The 19,882-nt window shown below is 46.8% G+C and overlaps 2 protein-coding genes across 2 annotated transcripts in view; both read left to right on the plus strand.

The window, feature by feature from the left end:
• The window catches only part of LYRM7 (LYR motif containing 7), a 185,310-nt gene that overhangs the window by 127,244 nt on the left and 38,184 nt on the right, over nt 1-19,882 (plus strand). The gene's annotated exons all lie outside the window — the stretch shown is intronic.
• LOC138510153 (uncharacterized) lies at nt 5,726-17,159 on the plus strand. Its single transcript, XM_069625629.1, has 2 exons — nt 5,726-6,063; nt 13,545-17,159. Exon 2 carries the CDS (start codon nt 14,357-14,359, stop codon nt 16,019-16,021), a length of 1,665 nt encoding a protein of 554 aa, XP_069481730.1. The 5' UTR covers nt 5,726-6,063; nt 13,545-14,356; the 3' UTR covers nt 16,022-17,159.

A 19,882-nucleotide genomic window follows, 5' to 3' on the forward strand; every position in this document is an offset into this window, starting at 1 on the left:
AAAGACGCAAATGTCTCTTCCACCCCCCAACTTCCCCCCCACCGCCTCGGGTTGTGTATCAGTCTTTTTTTAGTCTCTCTCTCCCTAATTGCTAGGCACCTTGTCTCAGTCTTAGGTCATCTTCTTCCTTTGGGAACCCCCTGGTTCACAAGTTCACACCAGGTACTCTCCTTGGGATCCCCACCAGGGAATCTCTTGGCTTTCTCCACTCAGCTACTTCCTGGATTTCACCCATCCCTTTGGGTCTCAGCTCTCACAGACCACCTTGGGGATTCAGTTGTTCCCACCCTGCCTTGGGGATCCGGCTGTTCCCAGCCTGCTTTGGGGCCTGGTTGCTCCCACCCTGCCTTGGTGTCCGGTTTGGCCTTACCGCCCTCCTCCCAGCAGCAACTGTGTACCTTCTGTCTCCGTGCTGTGCCATTCCTGGCAGGTGTAGAGGTAGGCAGACATGGTCTCTTCCTTCCAGCTTCCTCCAGGTGTTCTGCGTCGGATGTAGCTGGTGCTCGCTTCCCGCTGTCTTTCTGTAGGGCTTCGGTGTCGGTTCCATGTTGCACCGCTTGATCACTGCTCTGGCATTCTCCACTGCAGGAAACTCTCATGGGCCAGACTTCTCCGGTCCTGGCCTGGTCAAGATTTCCGTGCCATTTGCAGGCTTAGCCACAGGATGATCCGCCAGACCAGGCATATGCTTGCTTCTCTCTCCCACACCTCCCAGGAGGTCACTCCTCCTATGCAACTCCTCAGGCTTCTCTCCTCTCCAGTTCCTATGCTGAGTGGGTCTTTCCCGTCTGTGCAACAAGGGTTTGTGCTTATCTCCCATTCTCTGTTCTGAGTTGAGGATGTTGCATGAAAAGAATCAAAACCCATACCAGCCATTGAAGGAGAAAGTGGTAAGCCAGTACACAAGTTAACGCCCATATAACCAACACAACTATTACATTCCTGAGACAAGGGAGGATAACACATATATCCTTATTTAGCGTTTGCCTGTCCTCTAAGGTGCAGGCCGCCCTCAGTGTAATCCTGCTTGCCCTGTCCTGCAGGGGGTGTAAAAATTAGCAGGCTCACCTCCCCAGTCCCAAAGGGAGTGGGTCCCCCTCGGGGAGAGGGGACGAATTCCCTGGATTCATCACAGCACACATGCATCAACTGCACATTGATTGACATGCTATCCACAACCCCTCCTGTGTTGGATGCGATTTTAAATTTCTAAACTTTGACCAACATCTAATTCTCAACCTCCTCTCCGAACTGTGACACGCTGAACTGTAAATGGCACTCTCCACCTACCACCCTCTCTCCAGACCAGAATGACACAAATTGAGGATTGTAAAAAACCCAAGTTCTGTCACCCACTTTTGAATTTTTGCTATACCCCTACCCTTAGTCGCACATGGCACCGGGCTATGGGTGACCAAAACCCAGCAAATTGGGTTACTGTACACAAAGCACTGGCGGGCAGGCCCCAATAAAGCATGGCCTAGCTCACTCAGCTAATCTTATCTGCTCCCATTAGCCAACCCATTACACCACCATCTCAGTTGCTGGACCCAAAATGCAGAGAGGCAATCCAAATGGCAGAATCTGTGATGTAGCAAGACCCAGTAAACAATAACATGATTATGTAGAATTACATTAAAAAGCCCACTATTACAACTTGATCCAGATTTTTTACATGTGACATGTAGATGCCCTAAAATAGCCGAAATCTGGAGTAAAGTTACAGATTAGCTGTTATAACTAATACTGCAGCTGTGAATTGCCCTATGATTTGTCTTCAGGGTCTACCACTTCCACCCACTGGCCCCACCGAAAACTCTAGGTACATTTAATTGTACTGGCTTTAGTGTTAGCTCAGAAGTGCATTGCGTTGAAATGGATGGATAAACACCCACCGTCTGTTGTCCTGTAGATGCACGAGCTGATTAAAGCAAATGAGTGTGAGCAAATTTACAGTGAGATGGCACAACCGCAAGCTAGGCTTAGGGACATATGGTGCTACATGAGAAGGTAGCTAGAGAAAGAGGAACTGATGGAAGCAGATAATGTAACTTAAATATCATTAGCACCCTGGTGGGGGTTGCCAGCCAATCAGGTGTGTTTGAACCGCCAGTGAACGCCCGCGTTCCATGCTGCCTGATGGCTGGCTCCCTCCGCTGCATCTTCCCCCACCCTCCGTCCCCTTTTTTTGTTTTTTTTTCTTTCATTCCCCTCCCCTTCCTCACCTACCTTATTTCGGCGGCGGTGGGTACCGGCGCCACATACGCTCCTTCGCCTTGCCTCCCACAGGCCACCATGGAAAGGGAAGAGGGGCTCTATCCTGCCTTCCCTTTCCATGGCGGCCATCTTGTTAATGGATTTTCCTTCGTTCAATGGGACACGTGTGGCATCTCGTTAAACGAAGGAAAATACTTTTATTTAGTTAACTTGGGTTGCCCGGCCCAAGTTACTGTCATGATCTCTGCTTCCAAAAGGTCAGGGTTTTCCCAACTCCCTTGGAAGCAGATCCATAACCCAGGTTCCGAGTGCCAACCAGTCCCAATTGGGACCTTTTGGACCCAGTCCTGGCGCCAGTGGCACCAGGCTCATAAATATGCCCAGTCCCAGCGCTGGAAGCGCCGGGCTCATAATGCTTGGGTGGACTTACCTGCAGCAGACCATGCTGCTTACTTGCCTGCCAGTTGAGCCTCTGATCCTCTTCTGTTTGGAACTACTTTTCCTGTTGGGTGGGGCAGGAGCCACTCCCTAGGTTCAGAACACTGGAACTCTTCTGGAAAGCGGGAACTCTTTTCTTACCTAGGCGTGGCTGTGGAAGGAGACACCTAAGCACTACAGGAGGCTATTTAAACCACACCCGATGGATGAATCTTGCTTTGCGTTATTCTGCATCCTCTGCAGCAGAACGCTCATCGTGTCTTCTGCATCTGATCCTGGGCCTAAGGAAAAAGGCTTACCATCCTGAATCCAGTCTTCAGCAACACCTATAAAGACAAGAAAGAACAGGTTAGCATTACGGTCTTCAGTGACAGCGCTTCACTTACCTGGTCCATCGGCTGTCACCAACGCCTCGCGCTGCATTCCGGCATCTGAAAGACAAAGGCTTACCTACTCTTCGTGCGCTCCGGAGGTCTTCGCACTGCATTCCGGCATCTGAAAGACAAAACAAGGTGCGTGTAAAGACATTGGGGAACTTTAATACTCACGTGCCATTACTCCTTTCCACATCTAACCCAGTGGGTATTCCGGCACCCTGCAGCCGCTCCGAACTTGTACCTGCAAAATAAAAAGACAGAGCGCATCGTGAAGCAGGCAACAAGCGCTTACTTACGTGCTTCCAGGCGCTTCTATTCATCACACGGGCTCCATCTTCAATTCACTTCAGCCCATCATCCGCCATCGCCGGAACCCTGCAAAACAAGAGACATCATTACTAAAGACTTTTAAAGACATTAGAATTACTCGAAACTTACCGTTCGTCCAGTAAACGACGGACAGCAGTCCTCTGAAGTCAAGAGGCCTGCTCCCCTTATCCAGTGAAGAAACTGGTTACAGCACCCTGCCCCGAGGCAGATGGAGAGCAGGGCGTTCACTTACCTAAGGTGAGAGCGTTAACCTTTGGGGTTCTACAGGAGAAGAGAAAGGGAAGAAGAGAGAGACATTCAATAACCCAGTTCATTAATCCCATATTTTCTATCTGCAGACATCTTACCCTTTGAGTCAGACATACAGTGCACAGAGGTCCAGCCCAAAGAGCCAGCCGTGTGTTACACATCACCTTTGAAGATACGGTATACGCCCAGTCAAGACCGGCGCCTCTACGGGAATCAGGTGAGCGTTACAGTTACCCCCTCATTCCAGCCCAGCCCCTTTATGGCCTAGTTGGTCTAGGAAAGGATAGATGGATTAAAGGAAAAGTAAGGGAGGCATGCCATACTAAATGTATTCATATGTAGCCCGCACGACTAACGAGAAATGCTCACCGTTTCAAAGACAATTTGCTCTACCGTGTGCTGATTACAATGGAACATCCTTATTGTGGCAATGTGAAATGTTATGCATTACCTTTTGAGTGACAATATGAATAAACAAAGTTAACACAAAAGCACACTGTCCTCCCACGTATTCCTCATCTTTGATATGATATGGCATTTATAACGCACCTGTACACAAGTGTTTCTAGGCGCAACAAGACAAGGGTGGGGAAACAAACGGAGGACAAAACCACCATCTTACTAGGCCTTGTGTCATTCATATCGTGCAAGAGCAGGGAGTGAGTGAGTGGGGGAGGGCAGAGGTGCCGAGGGTAGGGGGAGGGTGGAGAAGTGCAGGACAAAGGAAAAACAAGAGTGCAACCGACGGGCAGTTGAGAGTTGAAGGTAGTCTGCTCCCAGGCCCCATAATGCCTAGTGTACAATGCAGAGGGTCTTGAACGTAATACTTGCTGCCACTGGGAGCCAGTGAAGAAATGTCAGAGCTGGAGAGATGCGATCCCTGGGCTTGAAGCCAAGGACAAGTCTCGTAGTCCTGTTCTGGATGAGTTGTAGAGGACGGAGATTAGTGGTACTAAGGCTGTTGCAGTAGTGTATGGGAGCGAGGGGTCCTCAGGGCCCCTCGCGTTGTACGCTCCTCAGTACAAAGCTTGGACCACGTGCCTCCGGTAGTAGAATTGCCCCTTGCCCTTATGTAAAGTTAACTACGGTTGACTACTGCATAGATGGGACTACTGAGCAGGACACAGGGCATCCATCTTTTGTGCCCCTTTTCGACTCCATCTTGAATAGACAGGCCTCACTGCGATAGTACAGCAATGCTCAGCTCCCCTTTCCACCGCAGCAGCCAAGGACAGAGACACACACACACACAAGGCGCGCAGGCAGCTGGCTGGCCCCCACCCTTGCACTCCCCTGTGAAGGAAAGCTCTGCGCTCCTATTCTCACGCTGAAGCTGGAGAAAGTTGCAACAATTAATATGCTACAGTTTTCTACCTCTGAGATCACTGTTTGCCTGAGAACTGGCACTTTCTGCTCGATTCGTCCTCATAAACGTGCAAGCCACCCGCCCCCATTAGAACAATTTATTGCCATCCTGACCCTGCACCCCCAGTAAGGTATTTCTTTCAAGTGCCAGACCCTCGCCTGTGCTGCGAAACCCACCCAACATACCCACTACTAACCTTAAACATTTTTATTATTATATATGCTTTTACTTGCACTAATGAATTTGAAACCTAGAAAGAGATGTGAAACATAGCCTGATTCTTTTACATGCACAATAAAGGTCAAGGCCTTCAATTAAAGCCACGAATGACCCAATTGTACTGACAATAATCATTGTGTGTAACTTATGTAGAAATGTGACAAGTAGCATAAAATGTTTTAAATAATTTGTCATTTAGTATGAAACAATACTAGCTTAGGTAGTGACCACAGTGACCGGACCCTGACCTGCATGGAGCACAAGATGTTTGACGTCCGTCAGCTACTCAGCCAACCAGGAGGAAGAGATGCTACCCACACCTACAGCACCACACCGTCTGGCCAATCGGATCCATTTAGTATTTTTTGTTAGAGTTACTTTAACTAATATAAATGTTGGCATTGATGTAAATGAGTTAGAGTTTTTTGGGTTATTTCCTAGCTGGAGAAATAAACCATCCTTTGAACTCTTGCAGCCGGGTCTCAGTGCCTCTTTCCCCGACAAGGGGTTTTAACTGTTATTTTATTTCTTTTTCTCTCACACGTAGTAAGACGGGGAAAGGCACCTACATTTTTGGTGACCCCCGCGACATGATTTAGAGAGGTGCCTTGAGGCCTGCGCCGCCCGGCAGCGAGATCCAGGGCACCCCTCAGCAGAACCATTGCCTCCGCGGTTGACCAGACTGTGCACACCAAGAAGAAAGGGTCAAGGGTTCCCGGTTGACGAATACCCGATCGAAAGCTGCTCGCCAAGGCAGGCCACGGCTTGGTTGGGGGACGGACCTGAGCGAGGTCCGGCCGCGAGCGGCGACCCTCGGAGTACCTGACTTAAAATGTGGAGTCCCGGTTGCAAAGACCCCAAAGGAAGGTAAGGGGAAAATACGGGAAGAAGGGAATTGGCAACAAAGGGAAGGTAGCCAAGAATAGGGTCTGCGTGAGTGACGGTGAGACATTTCTGATCTATCCTTTATATGGCCATTAGGTGTTATAAGAAGTGAGAAGAAGAAGAGAAGTGGTATCCTAGCCCGTAGGGGGTAGAAGGCGGCGCCGCGTAGCATTTGTCCCGACCAGGTGCAGAATAGAGATCAAGAGAAAAATAGTAGGGGTCTTGTGTAGGCTCGGAGTAGTTTTTAGAATATTCTTTTTCCGTGGAAGTACGAAATCTTGAGACATAATAAAAGTGAAAGAGGTGGGGAGTGAATGCGAAATAGTAGGTAGCATAGGGAGGAAGAAAAAACAGGGATAGTAACGGGAACAGGGAAAGAACAAACGCAGGCAGGCAGTGCATGTGTATGTTGCATGATTATATGTTTGTTGGTCTGCTTTTATGTATATGTCTTGTTGAACATGCTAAAGTATTTTAACACAAGTAATTTGTGATCGATATAAGGTAAAGCAGAAGAAATAAACCGTGAGGGGTGATCAGGTAACACCTCTCAGGAAGCTAATATGACATATGGTAATTGTGAGCATTGATAAAGAACGTATTATTTCTACATATTATAACTGATATACCAAGTAAGAGGTGGGAAGAGATTCAAAGGTACTAGAATACACAGGAAAGAAACATTGCCATGGGGGAGTAACACCACTGGCACATATTTGCCAGCACCTTCCACTTTATAGCGACAGGATACAGAAGTATCACGATCAGTGGATCACTGAGATAAAGGGAGACGGGGTTACACCAATTTGGCCAGAAGGAGTATCATTTGATAAGAGTGTTGGACCTAGTATCAACACATTTGCTAGCACGATATAAAGGGAAACAGTTACAGAACCGGAGAGAAGTTTTAGATTTATGGCGAATGTTTGAGGAAGTTTCCCCCACGGCAGAGGTAGGTATAAGCCGAATGACAGAAAAGCAGAAAAACCCTGAAGAAGTGGATGGGACACCAAAAGGGGAATGCTCAACAACTACAACCGAAAACAAAGTAACAAAAATGTATCCCTTAATGACTAGGCCAGCGGAAGGGTTTAGTGAACCCCTGTATATACCACCCACCACCACTGCCCAGAGCGGGGCAACAGCCCCCGAACCTCCACCATATGACAAAGGAGGCCTGTATGGCCCCACGAGTGCACCTCCTGTGGACATAGCAGGTTTTACAGGTGATTTGAACCGTCAGTTAGCACACGCACAAATGGAAATAACATGGTTAAGAGCTTTATGTGACAAAGGCAAATGCTGCCAGGGGGAGGGGAGGTACCCCACTGTCACTGGCCAATCTCGCACCCCCGATAGGGGCAGCAAGCAATGCAACCCAGCAGCCTCGGTATCAGGGCAGTCTATGGTATCGCAAGGGACGTCATCGCAGCAGAGGCAAGAACAAGAGTGGCAGTCAGGACAGTTCCTGTTGCAATTGAATAACAAGCCAGTGAGAATTATACACCCAGATACACCAGAGAGTCAACAAAGTGGAGACCAGAGTGGAAGACAAGGAAGTGAACCCAAGGAAAACTGGGAGGATAATAACAAGTTAGAGTCAGAAATAGAAGAAATATGGGACGATGTAGATGAATATGAAGAGGCAGCTGCCGCGGAGGGTTCCCCACTGCCAAACCACCATTAACCAGACACATTATCGCCACCATTATGGCAAGGTAGATTAAGACAACGAACAGGGAGGATAGGAAACCTATTGGTAAGTAAAACGAAAAAAGGGAAGACAAGCAGAACGGGAAAGAAACAAAAACTACAAATGCCACTGATACATAAAGGAGCAGGTAGGCCAAATTACATTCCGTGGGCCCAAATGGACAAAACCAACCTGTTAAAACTGCTCCCTCCGCTGACGGGAGGGGCAGGTAAGTGGATACCTGTATTTGAGAAAAACACAGCAGGCATGCCATTCGCTATAGGTGATGTAAAAAGTCTATTCGTTTCAGCAATCGGGGACCAAGCAGACACAATCTGGGAAAGGGCAGGGTTCCCGGGAGTAACGATGAGCTGTGACCGACACAATGGATCACCATTTAACAATGTTCGAGCACAAGTGTGGGATGCATTGCGGCGTGCATTTCTAGATGTTCCAGATTTACATGCAGTGTACAATGGAGGAGAACGAGGATCCTGCGCAATTCATTTTGCGAGTGCAAGATTTATGGAGAAACGAGACTGGTACGGCATGGAATCAATCAACAGCTTTATTCTATTTTATCATTAAAAAGGGGATGCCGAAAGAGGTGCAGAAGGCCTTGGACAAAACTAGCTGGGATTGAAGCCAAAGGGTGGCCTGAAATTCAGAGCATAATTGTACACCACTGGAGGAGGATCAAAGAGAAGGAAAAGGAGGTCACGAAAAAGAGGCTGGCAGACAAAGCAATATTAGTACAGACGAAATTAGTGAAGGTTGCCAGCATTACTGCCAGTGCAACAGCAGACAGAGGAAACGAAGGAGAGGAAAACGCGGGAGGAAGGCCCGTTGGGATAGCAGCGCAGTGGGTTGGAGAAGATCAGGGACAGTGGAATGGAGAGGAACAGCCATGCCAAGGATCGCAGTGGCAGAACAGCCCGGCCCAAGGAAGAGGTGGGTACCGCGGGCAAAGGGGAGGATACGGAGGAATGGGAAACAGAGGGTATGGTGGGCAAGGACCAAGGGGAGGACAACAGGGGTCGTGTTGGAATTGTGGAAGATGGGGACATTATTCACGAGATTGTAGAATGCGACCATCAGGGTATTTTCAACAGCAACAACAGCCCATGAATAATGAACAGGGGTGGGGCTGCCCACACCCAGGTAGCCCATGTGGAGCTCCAATGGGGAGGAGGGGACAACAGGATCAATACTGCTATGACCCCCAAATGCAACAGAGACAGCCAGCCCCACCACAGCAGCAGCAACAGCAGCAGCCACAACAGCAAAACGCACTACAGCCCATGGCGAGACAAAACCCAGTAGGGAACATAAACAATAACCCTTTTGCAGCGGCCGCAAACGGTGCCCCTGCACCATACCGCGGCTTAACGGTCGTGGGCGACAACGTTTGTTCAATGCCAGGTCAGCAAAGATACCAAGACTAGGACAGCCCACATGGAGCACTTGCGTGTCCAGTCCTATCCACCACACAAAGTGCAAATGAGGAACCACTAGTGGTGGCAGAGATAGGAAACAAGCAGTTTATCTTTATGGTAGACTCTGGAGCAGAAAAATCATGCCTCACAGAAGGGCGGTTTCAGCTCTCGGGAAGAAATTTGGAGACGCATGGGTTCTCTGGGGCTATTTTAAAAGTTCCTTATACAAAAGATCTTGATGTAACAGTGGGGGGAAAAACAGTGCGTGCACCCTTATTGTATTACGAAGACGCGCCAATCAATTTGATGGGACGAGACCTACTCAGTAAGTTGAACATGACCATAGCCTTTACTGAAAGAGGAATAGTGTGCTCAACGCCAGGGGTATGCCCCGTACGGGCACTCTTGCTAATAAGTACGATTACAAAGGAAGTTGCAGTTAGAGGGATTCCCATTGACATGGACATGTTCGTCTATGGAATACAGGTTTTAGCCCGAGTAGTGCCTGAAATAACACAAAAAGAGTGGAGAATACCATCCGATTTCATATTCCGCCCAATCACACCAACAGATGTAGTGCCAGGCACAATTATGTCTATAGACATTGAGGCAGTTCAAGTTTCCAACAAACGCATTGTGGTCATAGGCCAGGACACGCAAGGACGCGAGTGGAGAAGTGTGCTATGTATAGAACCAAACATAATGCTAAAAGATATTACTGATGAAGAATTGTTTTCTGACTACGAAGGGGATGGAGAAATAATAATGGAAATAAGCATACCAAGTGACATTATGATTCAATACAGAGAAATACACAACCCACTCATGGCTAACATAAAGGCCCCACTGACAATATTTGAAGAAGACATGGCCAGGGTAGCACCTGAAATTTGGACTACAGGACCACACGATGCAGGATTGTTATACGAGGTAACTCCCATAAAAATAAAACTGAAACAAGGTGCCCTCCCACCCAGAGTGAAACAATACCCAATATCCAAAGAAGCAGAGGAGGTATTAGAGAAACAGTGAATGCACTCCTCAGCCAAGGCATCTTAGTGCCATCAACCTCCCCATGCAACACAGCGATTTTTCCGATTAAGAAAGCAAAAGGAGGGGCGTGGAGAATGGTCCAGGACCTCCGCCCACTCAATGACGGCATCCAAAAAGAGTTCCCTTTAGTGCCTAACCCGTCATCGATATTGTGCAGTATACCAAAAGAGGCAACTTGCTTCACTGTCATTGATCTGAAAAATGCCTTTCTCTGTGCCACTCGCACCAGAGTCGCAGTACCTTACAGCTTTTACATTAGGAAACAACAGATATGAACATTGCAGACTCCCACAGGGGTATTGCGAGAGCCCAAGCATTTTTAACAGAGTACTACGAGAAGACATTGGCAACATAGATGTAGGGAGCACCGTTATACAGTACGTAGACGATTTACTCGTCTGCAGTAAAACAGAAGAAGAATGTAGAGAAGACTCAATAACACTGCTTAACGTATTGGCTGCCAAGGGATATAAGGTGGACAAAGGAAAATTACAATACTGCCTTGCTGACGTTGTGTATCTTGGCCAGCAAATATCTAAAGATGGAAAAAGAATATTACCAGACAGAGCAGCAGCAATTCGACACATTATCATACCAAAAACAGTGAAGGACATGCAGAAATTTCTTGGCATATGTAACTATTGCCGAGCATGGATCCTCGATTACGCAGCGTACACCCGGCCAATGCTACAAGCACTAAAAGAAGCACAAAAGAACAGAGCCCCAATAAAATGGACACAGGAGACAATTGCTCAATTCTCTCGATTAAAAGACCTTATTTCAGACGCCCCAGTACTTGCAAATCCAGATTATGAAAGGGAATTTTTCCTGTTTTCACACAGCAATGGAACATTGATGACAGCAGTATTGACACAAAAGACATCGCTAGGCCACAAACCATTAGCGTACTACAGTGGAATATTGGATCCAGTAATGCAGGGACATTTCGCTTGCGAACAGGCCCTCGCTGCAGCGGCCTTCGCCATTGAGAAAAGTGCCACGATCGTAATGGGATGTTCAGTGACGCTATATGCGGAACACTTGTTATTTGCTATCTTGGAAAGATCAAAATCTACCCTCACAACACAGAGAGCCTCTGCTTATGAAATAATAATATCAAGTCCAAATGTACATGTGGTCAGATGCAAAACAGTGAACCCAGCTACCTTCATTACAGAGCCATGCACAACTGAGGATTTACAGGAACACGATTGTAGCCCATACGAGGGAGAGGGCGATGACATTCCCAAAGCAAGCGAAAACGCCCTTACACAAGGTGAAATGTATTTCATAGACGGGTCAGCATTCATAAATTTAGAGACAGGAGAGAAACTTGTGGGGATGGCGGTAGTCCGCATGGAAGAAGACACATACGAAGTGATTGTGCAAAAACGCCTCCCCTCAGATTACTCTGCGCAAGCAGCCGAACTGACTGCGCTAATCAGCGCGTTACACACAGCCAAAGGTTGTGCCGTGACCAGATATTCATATTCAGCTTATGTTACCACCACAGTTCACTCAGGGCTATCACGTTGGCGAAGGAGAGGGTTCAGAAGAGCGGAGGGGTCCCCTGTACAACATGCCATGTTGCTAAATGAACTAATAGAAGCTTTAGCAGAACCATCAGTAGTAGCGGTGGTTAAATGCCAAGCCCATACCCATAACACAGACGCTGTCTCATTGGAGAACGCGGCAGCCGACGCAGCAGCGAAAGAAGCCTCGTACTTCAATAAGACACCAAAATCAGAGTACATTGTAAAAACAACCACAGCAGAACAACCAGCAGATACATACAATAACACGCCCATAGCACAATTGATAGAACTCCAGAGAAGGGCCCCACCGGAAGAGCAGGAGTTGTGGGGCAAACGAGGGTGTAAGCAATCAGCCACAGATCTCATTTGGAGACCGGAAACGACAGGCAAGGTAGTGATGCCCGTAGAATTATTAGAAGTAGCATTCCAACAACTGCATTTTCCAGCTCATGTTGCAAAACAACACATTGCTTCAGATATTCAAGAGGATTGGTTTGTTCCTAATATACATGAATACTTAACTAAATTTGTGATTGAATGTATTTCATGCCAAACATACAATTCAGGAATGACATTGCGAACTCTGCGTGGCACTTTGCCATGCCCTACAGGTCCATTTAGAGAACTACACATCGATTACGCCGATATGGGAGAAAGATGTAACGGGGCAAGATACTTGATTGTGGTGGTATGCCCCTTTTCACGGTGGGTGGAAGCGGGCCCCTGTCCCCATCCTGATGCCAAATGTGCTCCCAAGTTCCTTGTGCGAGAAGTATTCTCACGGTGGGGAATCTGTGACGTGATCCGTTCAGACAACGGCACGCACTTTGTAAATGACCTCTTTAAAGAAGTAACCTCCCTTCTGGGGGTGAAACACAAACTATGTTCGATTTATCATCCAATGGCCAATGGAGTTGTGGAGAGGATCAACGGGCTGCTCAAAAGCAATTTATCGAAATTATGCAGCACGTTGAAAAAGAATTGGGTATATTGTCTACCCCTAGCACTGTTCGAACTCAGAAACCAACCATGCAAGGATCACCATTTAAACCCGCACGAAATTGTGACGGGAAGAAGAATGCACACGCCACTCTCCCCTGTTAGGAGGGCGTCTGATGCACACAGGGCTGCCACAGTGCTGGGAGAAGAGTTTAAAGAATACCGAACACAGCTAACGCGTGCAGTACGCAGCATAGCAAAACAAATTGTTTCACCATTTACTGAAGATGTAGCAACAGACACCTCCATGCCGACAGCAGACAGCCCAGAGGGGCCTTTAATGCCAGGGGAGCAAATTCTTATTAGAAACTTTGTAAGAAGGTGGAATTCACCAAGATTTCATGGTCCATATACAGTGGTGTACAGCACCCCAACTGCAGTCAAGGTCACAGGGTTAAAATACTGGGTACACCTCTCAGATGTAAGAAGGGCACACAGTGTTACACCTCCCCAAAATGAAACCGACTGTGTGGATGCCATTACTGGCACAGGTTGACATGATGAAAATCGCAACTTAGACAGGGAAAGTATAGGGGGAAAAAGCAAAGGTTTTACATATTTTGTCTCTCTCTCTTTCTTTTCTCTTCATATAAATCGTGTTGTTTTTTCTATCTTTTCCTCATTTATTCCCTGAAGAAATGAAAAGGAATTGTTAAATGCCTACCTGAGTAAAGAAATGAAAAAGAGTGAATAATTGCAATTATGTTTCTTTTCATATGATTTAACGAATTTGTCTCGCCCACATAGGTTCAACATAAGCCAATGCGACAAAATGGCTGAGCAAGCTGAAATGTTAGATAGAAATAGGGATGCCACTAGGGCCAGTAGATTAAATAATTTGGAATGTGTTATAAAATATGCTGCTGTACTATTTGCAATAATGATGTTTTATTTTATTTGGTATAATGTTGTTTATATGTGGCAAATGAAATGAACAAAGGGGGAAGCGAAATTGATATGACAAAACCAGGGTCTAAATTGATATGGACTGAAGCAACAACTACTTTGAAGGACATTTATAACATTGAATTGAATTATAAAAATATAACAGGGCCCCTTGTACAATTGCACGTAAACAAAACTGCTATTCCAATGTTGAATAATACTGGAGCCAAGGAAATAGAGCTTGGATGGAATGTAAATGATGATTACTTTTGGTTAACTGATTCCAGAAATACAAGCATACGTACACACACTGCACCAGAAACCACCACTGAATACACACGTCACAATGAACAACATAGATGAAGCATGGTCTAGAATATTCCCGCTGCAATATTTACTAGTTGGGACCCAATTAAAAAACAGAAGGAGGAGAAAAAGGGGGGGTGGGAAAAAACAGATACGATATTTATCATAACTTGGGTTTAGATGAAATAGAGGACCCCCGACACCCTGACCAATCAAATAAATGGTATTCAGACATGAGCACCGCAGCAAAGCAAGCAAGTAACGAAAGTTGTTACATTTGCTCACTTATTCCCCATGCAACTGGAACCCCAAAAATGTTAATCCCACAGGAAGTACCCTGGTCTGAGGCCCAATGATTGATTCATCTGATGCTGTGTAGAATAAAAAAGACATTTCAAGCACACACTATGGAAAAATTGGAAAACGAACAAACGTGCACCAGCAGACGACAAGGAGTAATCTGCCTCCAGGGGCCATTTTTCGTTATAAAAGGCACAAGATATGCAGATGACAAGTGGCATGATGAAACGATTGAATGCAAAGCTGAGGGGCTTCGAGGACTGCCAGATGAAACATACGAATGGGTAAAAGAAACGTGCATCCCCATCTGGACACAACATATCACCAAGCTGACATGGGTCACACCCCTGGAGAGACCCATAAAGATTCAAAAGGAAATACCGCACAAACTTTGCTTCCTTGGAGAAGGGAAGGTGAACATGGGAACGGTGCGGCAGTGCAATAAGACTTTAATAATGCCAGTCATGAAAAAAGGCACTGCTGCATTAATGGACATATACTGGATCTGTGGCAAACAAGCTTACCTGCATCTCCCAGCATCCTGGAGGGGCACTTGTGCCCTAGCCACACTTCACTCAGCACTTATAGTGATACCAGAGAGCCACGTCCAGTTTACAGCAAGGCCTTCGGCTGACACATCGACAGCGGGCCAATTGACTGACACATCGGCAGAAGGGCAATCGGCTGAACCATCGACAGCGCCCGACGAGACAATCACAGAGCCCCCAGCATACAAACTATTGTCAGAAGAAACTTTGAAAACCAAGTTGTCACGCAACAAAAGATCCAATTATATTTCGGCCAAATCGTCAGAACTCCTTGCTAAAATCCCACAACAGTATAAGCTTTTTTCCTCTGCAGAAACATTCTTTGCATCGTTCCTAGCACCAGGCGTTCAAGCAAGGGCAAACGCGAAATGGCTGCAGATAACACGCTGGGAGCTCATCCAGCTGGCCAACGACACTGAAGAAGGATTCAACATCATAAAAATAGAGCTCCGTGCACTGCGCCTGATGACGATGCAAAATAGATATGTCTTAGATCTTATCACAGCGATGGACGGTGGTGTTTGCAAAAAAATTGGGTGGGCGTGTTGCACGTTCGTACCAACTTCCCATGCTGATAACGGGACACTGTCACATGTGATAACAGCAGTGCATAATTTAGGAGAAAGAATGAGAGCAGAAGGTGGAGTAGACAACAACACGTGGTTCGACGATCTGTTCAGCTGGATACCATCGTGGATGAACATCGCAGCAAAGATACTCATTCCCATCATAGTCTTTCTTCTCTTGATATTCTGTGTGCGCCAACTGGGACTAAGATGCTGTGAAAATAATATGCCTATTTCAGCAATGATGATGGTAACAGTGGGCCGACGGACAACAGTGGCTACTATGATAGATGTCCAAGCACAAACCGGAGAATACACCACACCACAGTATAGGATGACTGCCATCTATAGACAGTATGGGGACGTGGTCGATAATCTACATTACACTACCATTAGAGAACCAAAAAACTTGCTGTGGTATAACGAGGTATGGATAGATTTAGATGGGGATGGTGGGATATACTTAATGGTCACCCCCGAAGAATATGCAAGAAGGGGTAACAGCTTAAGAAGTGTGTGTAAAGCATGGATGCCAATAAAGGGTACACCTGCCTGGGATGAGGCTGTGGCTGAAGCTGAGCGCTACCGAAGGGAGAACGGAAAGAATGAGATAAAGTAGTTTGTTACTTTAGATATAACGAAAGGGGGGAATGTATGGGAGCGAGGGGTCCTCAGGCCCCCTCGCGTCGTACGCTCCTCAGTACAAAGCTTGGACCACGGGCCTCCGGTAGTGGAATTGCCCCTTGCCCTTATGTAAAGTTAACTACGGTTGACTACTGCATAGATGGGACTACTGAGCAGGACACAGGACATCCATCTTTTGTGCCCCTTTTCGACTCCATCTTGAATAGACAGGCCTCACTGCGATAGTACAGCAATGCACAGCTCCCCTTTCCACCGCAGCAGCCAAGGACAGAGACACACACACACAAGGCGCGCAGGCAGCTGGCTGGCCCCCACCCTTGCACTCCCCTGCGAAGGAAAGCTCTGCGCTCCTATTCTCACGCTGAAGCTGGAGAAAGTTGCAACAAATAATATGCTACAGTTTTCTTCCCCTGAGATCACTGTTTGCCTGAGAACTAGCATGTGAACCAAGATGAGCTAAGCACTTTCTGCTCGATTCGTCCTCATAAACGTGCAAGCCACCCACCCCCATTAGAACAATTTATTGCCATCCTCAACCTGCACCCCCAGTAAGGTATTTCTTTCAAGTGCCAGACCCTCGCCTGTGCTGCGAAACCCACCCAACACACCCACTACTAACCTTAAACATTTTTATTATTATACATGCTTTTACTTGCACTAATGAATTTGAAACCTAGAAAGAGATGCGAAACATAGCCTGATTCTTTTACATGCACAATAAAGGTCAAGGCCTTCAATTAAAGCCATGAATGACCCAATTGTACTGACAATAATCATTGTGTGTAACTTATGTAGAAATGTGACAAGTAGCATAAAATGTTTTAAATAATATGTCATTTAGTAGGAAACAATACTAGCTTAGGTAGTGACCACAGTGACCGGACCCTGACCTGCATGGAGCACAAGATGTTTGACGTCTGTCAGCTACTCAGCCAACCAGGAGGAAGAGATGCTACCCACACCTACAGCACCACACCGTCTGGCCAATCGGATCCATTTAGTATTTTTGTTAGACTTACTTTAACTAATATAAATGGCATTGATGTAAATGAGTTAGAGTTTTTTTTTGGGTTATTTCCTAGCTGGAGAAATAAACCATCCTTTGAACTCTTGCAGCCGGGTCTCAGTGCCTCTTTCCCTGACAAGGGGTTTTGCCTGTTATTTTATTTCTTTTTCTCTCTCACGTAGTAAGACGGGGAAAGGCACCTACAGTAGTCCAGCCTAGAAAGGACCAGAGCTCTGGAGACAGTGATCTTCTGGGGGAAAGTGAGAAAGGGAAGAATACCTCTGAGGAGGTGCAGCTGGTAGTGACTTCTTAGAGACGTCAAAGAGATGTGCGTAGAGAAGGAGAGTGAGGAGTCGAAGATGACCCCGAGGTTCTTAGCCTCACAGGTAGGAGCAAGAAGAGGCCCAGGGTGGGCAGCCAGAGAGTGAGAGGCAACGAGGGAACTGGTGTTCCGATGAGGAGGATCTTGGTCTTACTGGCATTAAGGCAGTGCTCATTGGCGGCACACCACTCTTGGATTGCGGAGAGACAGTTGGAAATGAGAGGTGTAGAGGCAGCTGAGGGAGCCGGAAGGAGAGCTGAGTGTCATCTGCATAACACTGAATGTTGGAGCAGAGGACAGCTGTGGGTTGGGTAAGAGGTGCCAGGTATTGGTTGAACAGCCAGGGAGAAAGAGTAGACCCCTGGGGAACACCACAGGTAGAGAGAGAGATACAAGAGAGGAAGGACCCCAGTTGGACCTGGGGGGTCGGTCAGTGAGAAAGGAGGTCAGACAGGCCAGGGCCTGATTAGTGATGCCCAGGTTTTCACAGAGCTAGTTGAGCAGGATGGCATGGTTGACCGTATCAAAAGCAGAATAAAGATTGAGAAGAATGAGGACAGAAGGAAGGTTAGAATCAAAGTTTGAGAGCAGGTCTTCACTGATGTTCAGGAGAGCAGTTTCCGTGCTTCTGGCCGCTCTGGAGACAACCAACAGATTCAGTGTGAAGGTTAAGCTGGGAGATGGGCAGCTTTACCAAGAGTTTGCCCAAGGAAGGAGTAATGGAGATAGGGCGATAGTTGGCCAGACAGGAGGGATCGGCGTAGGTTTTCTTTGATATTCAATATCCAGCTTCAGCTGCTTCAGAATTTATTTTTGGCAGAGGGAGCTGTGTGTCATTTCAGTAAACTCGATGTCCCTCGAGGGCTTCTGTCTCGAGGATGATGTAATCGAAGGCATAAATAGCACGCACAGTGCCCGTTGGCTTTAATTCTGTTTTTCCAAGTAAGCTTACACTTCGAGAACTATGGCGCGCTTCAGTATTTCCTTGCGAAATATACGAAAATGTCTTCGTCTTCGACACTGACTACCCCAAAGATTGGGTTTAAAAAGTGCCAAGACTGCGATGTAAGATGCCGCTGACCGATCCGCTTCATGCATGCTTGTAGTGTCTCAGTGTGGAGCACAAGACCTCAGCCTGTACAAAAAGTCACTCGATGACGGAAACGCTCTGAAGTAGCGAAACTGGAAATTAGCGGTAGGTAGACTCCCTAAGAAATCCCCATCGACTACCCAGTCGAGGAAACCTTTCTTCCGACGAGAGGCAACTCTCCTCGAAGAAAGCAGGCAAAAAGGTTCAGGTCAAGGAGTGGCTGCCACAACTCTGTCATCGGAAAAAGTTGAAGAGGCAGCATAAGTTGCCTACTTTGACGTCCTTGTCCGACTCCTTTCCTGAGAGAGCTATATCCTGTCCCACAAAGGCCTCCACTCCTGCGAAATGGGAAGCATTCAGGCAAGAAATGCTTAAAATATTCAAGAGCCAAAAACCATTGGGAAGCCATGCTCCTACAGCGCCTTCTAAAGTTGGTAAACAAAAGGGCTCACGCAAAATCCCACCTGCCCTCGAGCCCGGGATGAAGGCCAGGTCCACATCGAGAGCCGTTGAGGCTTCGATACGATGATAAATCGAGTGATCCTTCGAGTCATAAGTCGAAACACAAGTCGATTCACCAACGCCATTGATGCCATCGAAGTCGAAAATGTCTTCCTCGAAGACATCGACGATTCCTCGGGCATCAGGTCAGAATTTTTGAAACCTTCGGCGCCATTACCTGAAAAAAGCTTCACTCATTCACAAGAAAGGATTTCTTTAAGTCTCTGACCTCTATTTATGAGGACAATGAGCTTGCAAAAGTCCCTGTATGTCGCCCTTCTTCTCGACATCTTGGGCTATTGTGCCACAATTTTTGATTCTCCTGTGTCAGTCTTTCGTAGACCTTTCTGTGGAAAAACTCTAAATCACCAGGTAAACACCGCCCCAGTAAACACCAGTAACACACTTAATCAAAATCACCTAATGGACCAAAGAAATGTGCTTTTATCAGGTTTGCATGTAGAACATGAATCTGGCACCTCGCTGCTACAGGACTCAGAGGAATCAGAAACAAATGGGGCTGTTTCAGCCTTTTTTGTGCCATTGTCTGTAGGGGCAATTCACCAGCTATTTGTCTTTACACAGGATAGATCAGGATCCTCGCAGGGTTGGCTTGGTCCATCGGCCTTTCGGCCCATGGCCGGGCTGAAATCGTCCCTGGGGAGTGGGGGCCGGTTTCTAGCCATGCCAGGCCCGGTTTGGAAGAAAAATAAATAAAATATATATATTTTTCTTCTTTTTTTCAAAAAGCCTTTCATCCTTCTTAGGTCGATAAATGAGTACCAACACAGGTTGGGTGATATTGTATGCATATGTGTTATATAAAAAAGAGCTTAAGCATAAGTGCTATGCAATAACATATTATCATTTGGCCTTGGACGTCTGCTTGGAATCACAGTAATTTAGTGTACTTAGG

The sequence above is a fragment of the Ambystoma mexicanum genome, chromosome 6p, assembly GCF_040938575.1.
Source record: "Ambystoma mexicanum isolate Mex_15411 chromosome 6p, UKY_AmexF1_1, whole genome shotgun sequence".
In the NCBI taxonomy this organism is placed as follows: domain Eukaryota; kingdom Metazoa; phylum Chordata; class Amphibia; order Caudata; family Ambystomatidae; genus Ambystoma; species Ambystoma mexicanum.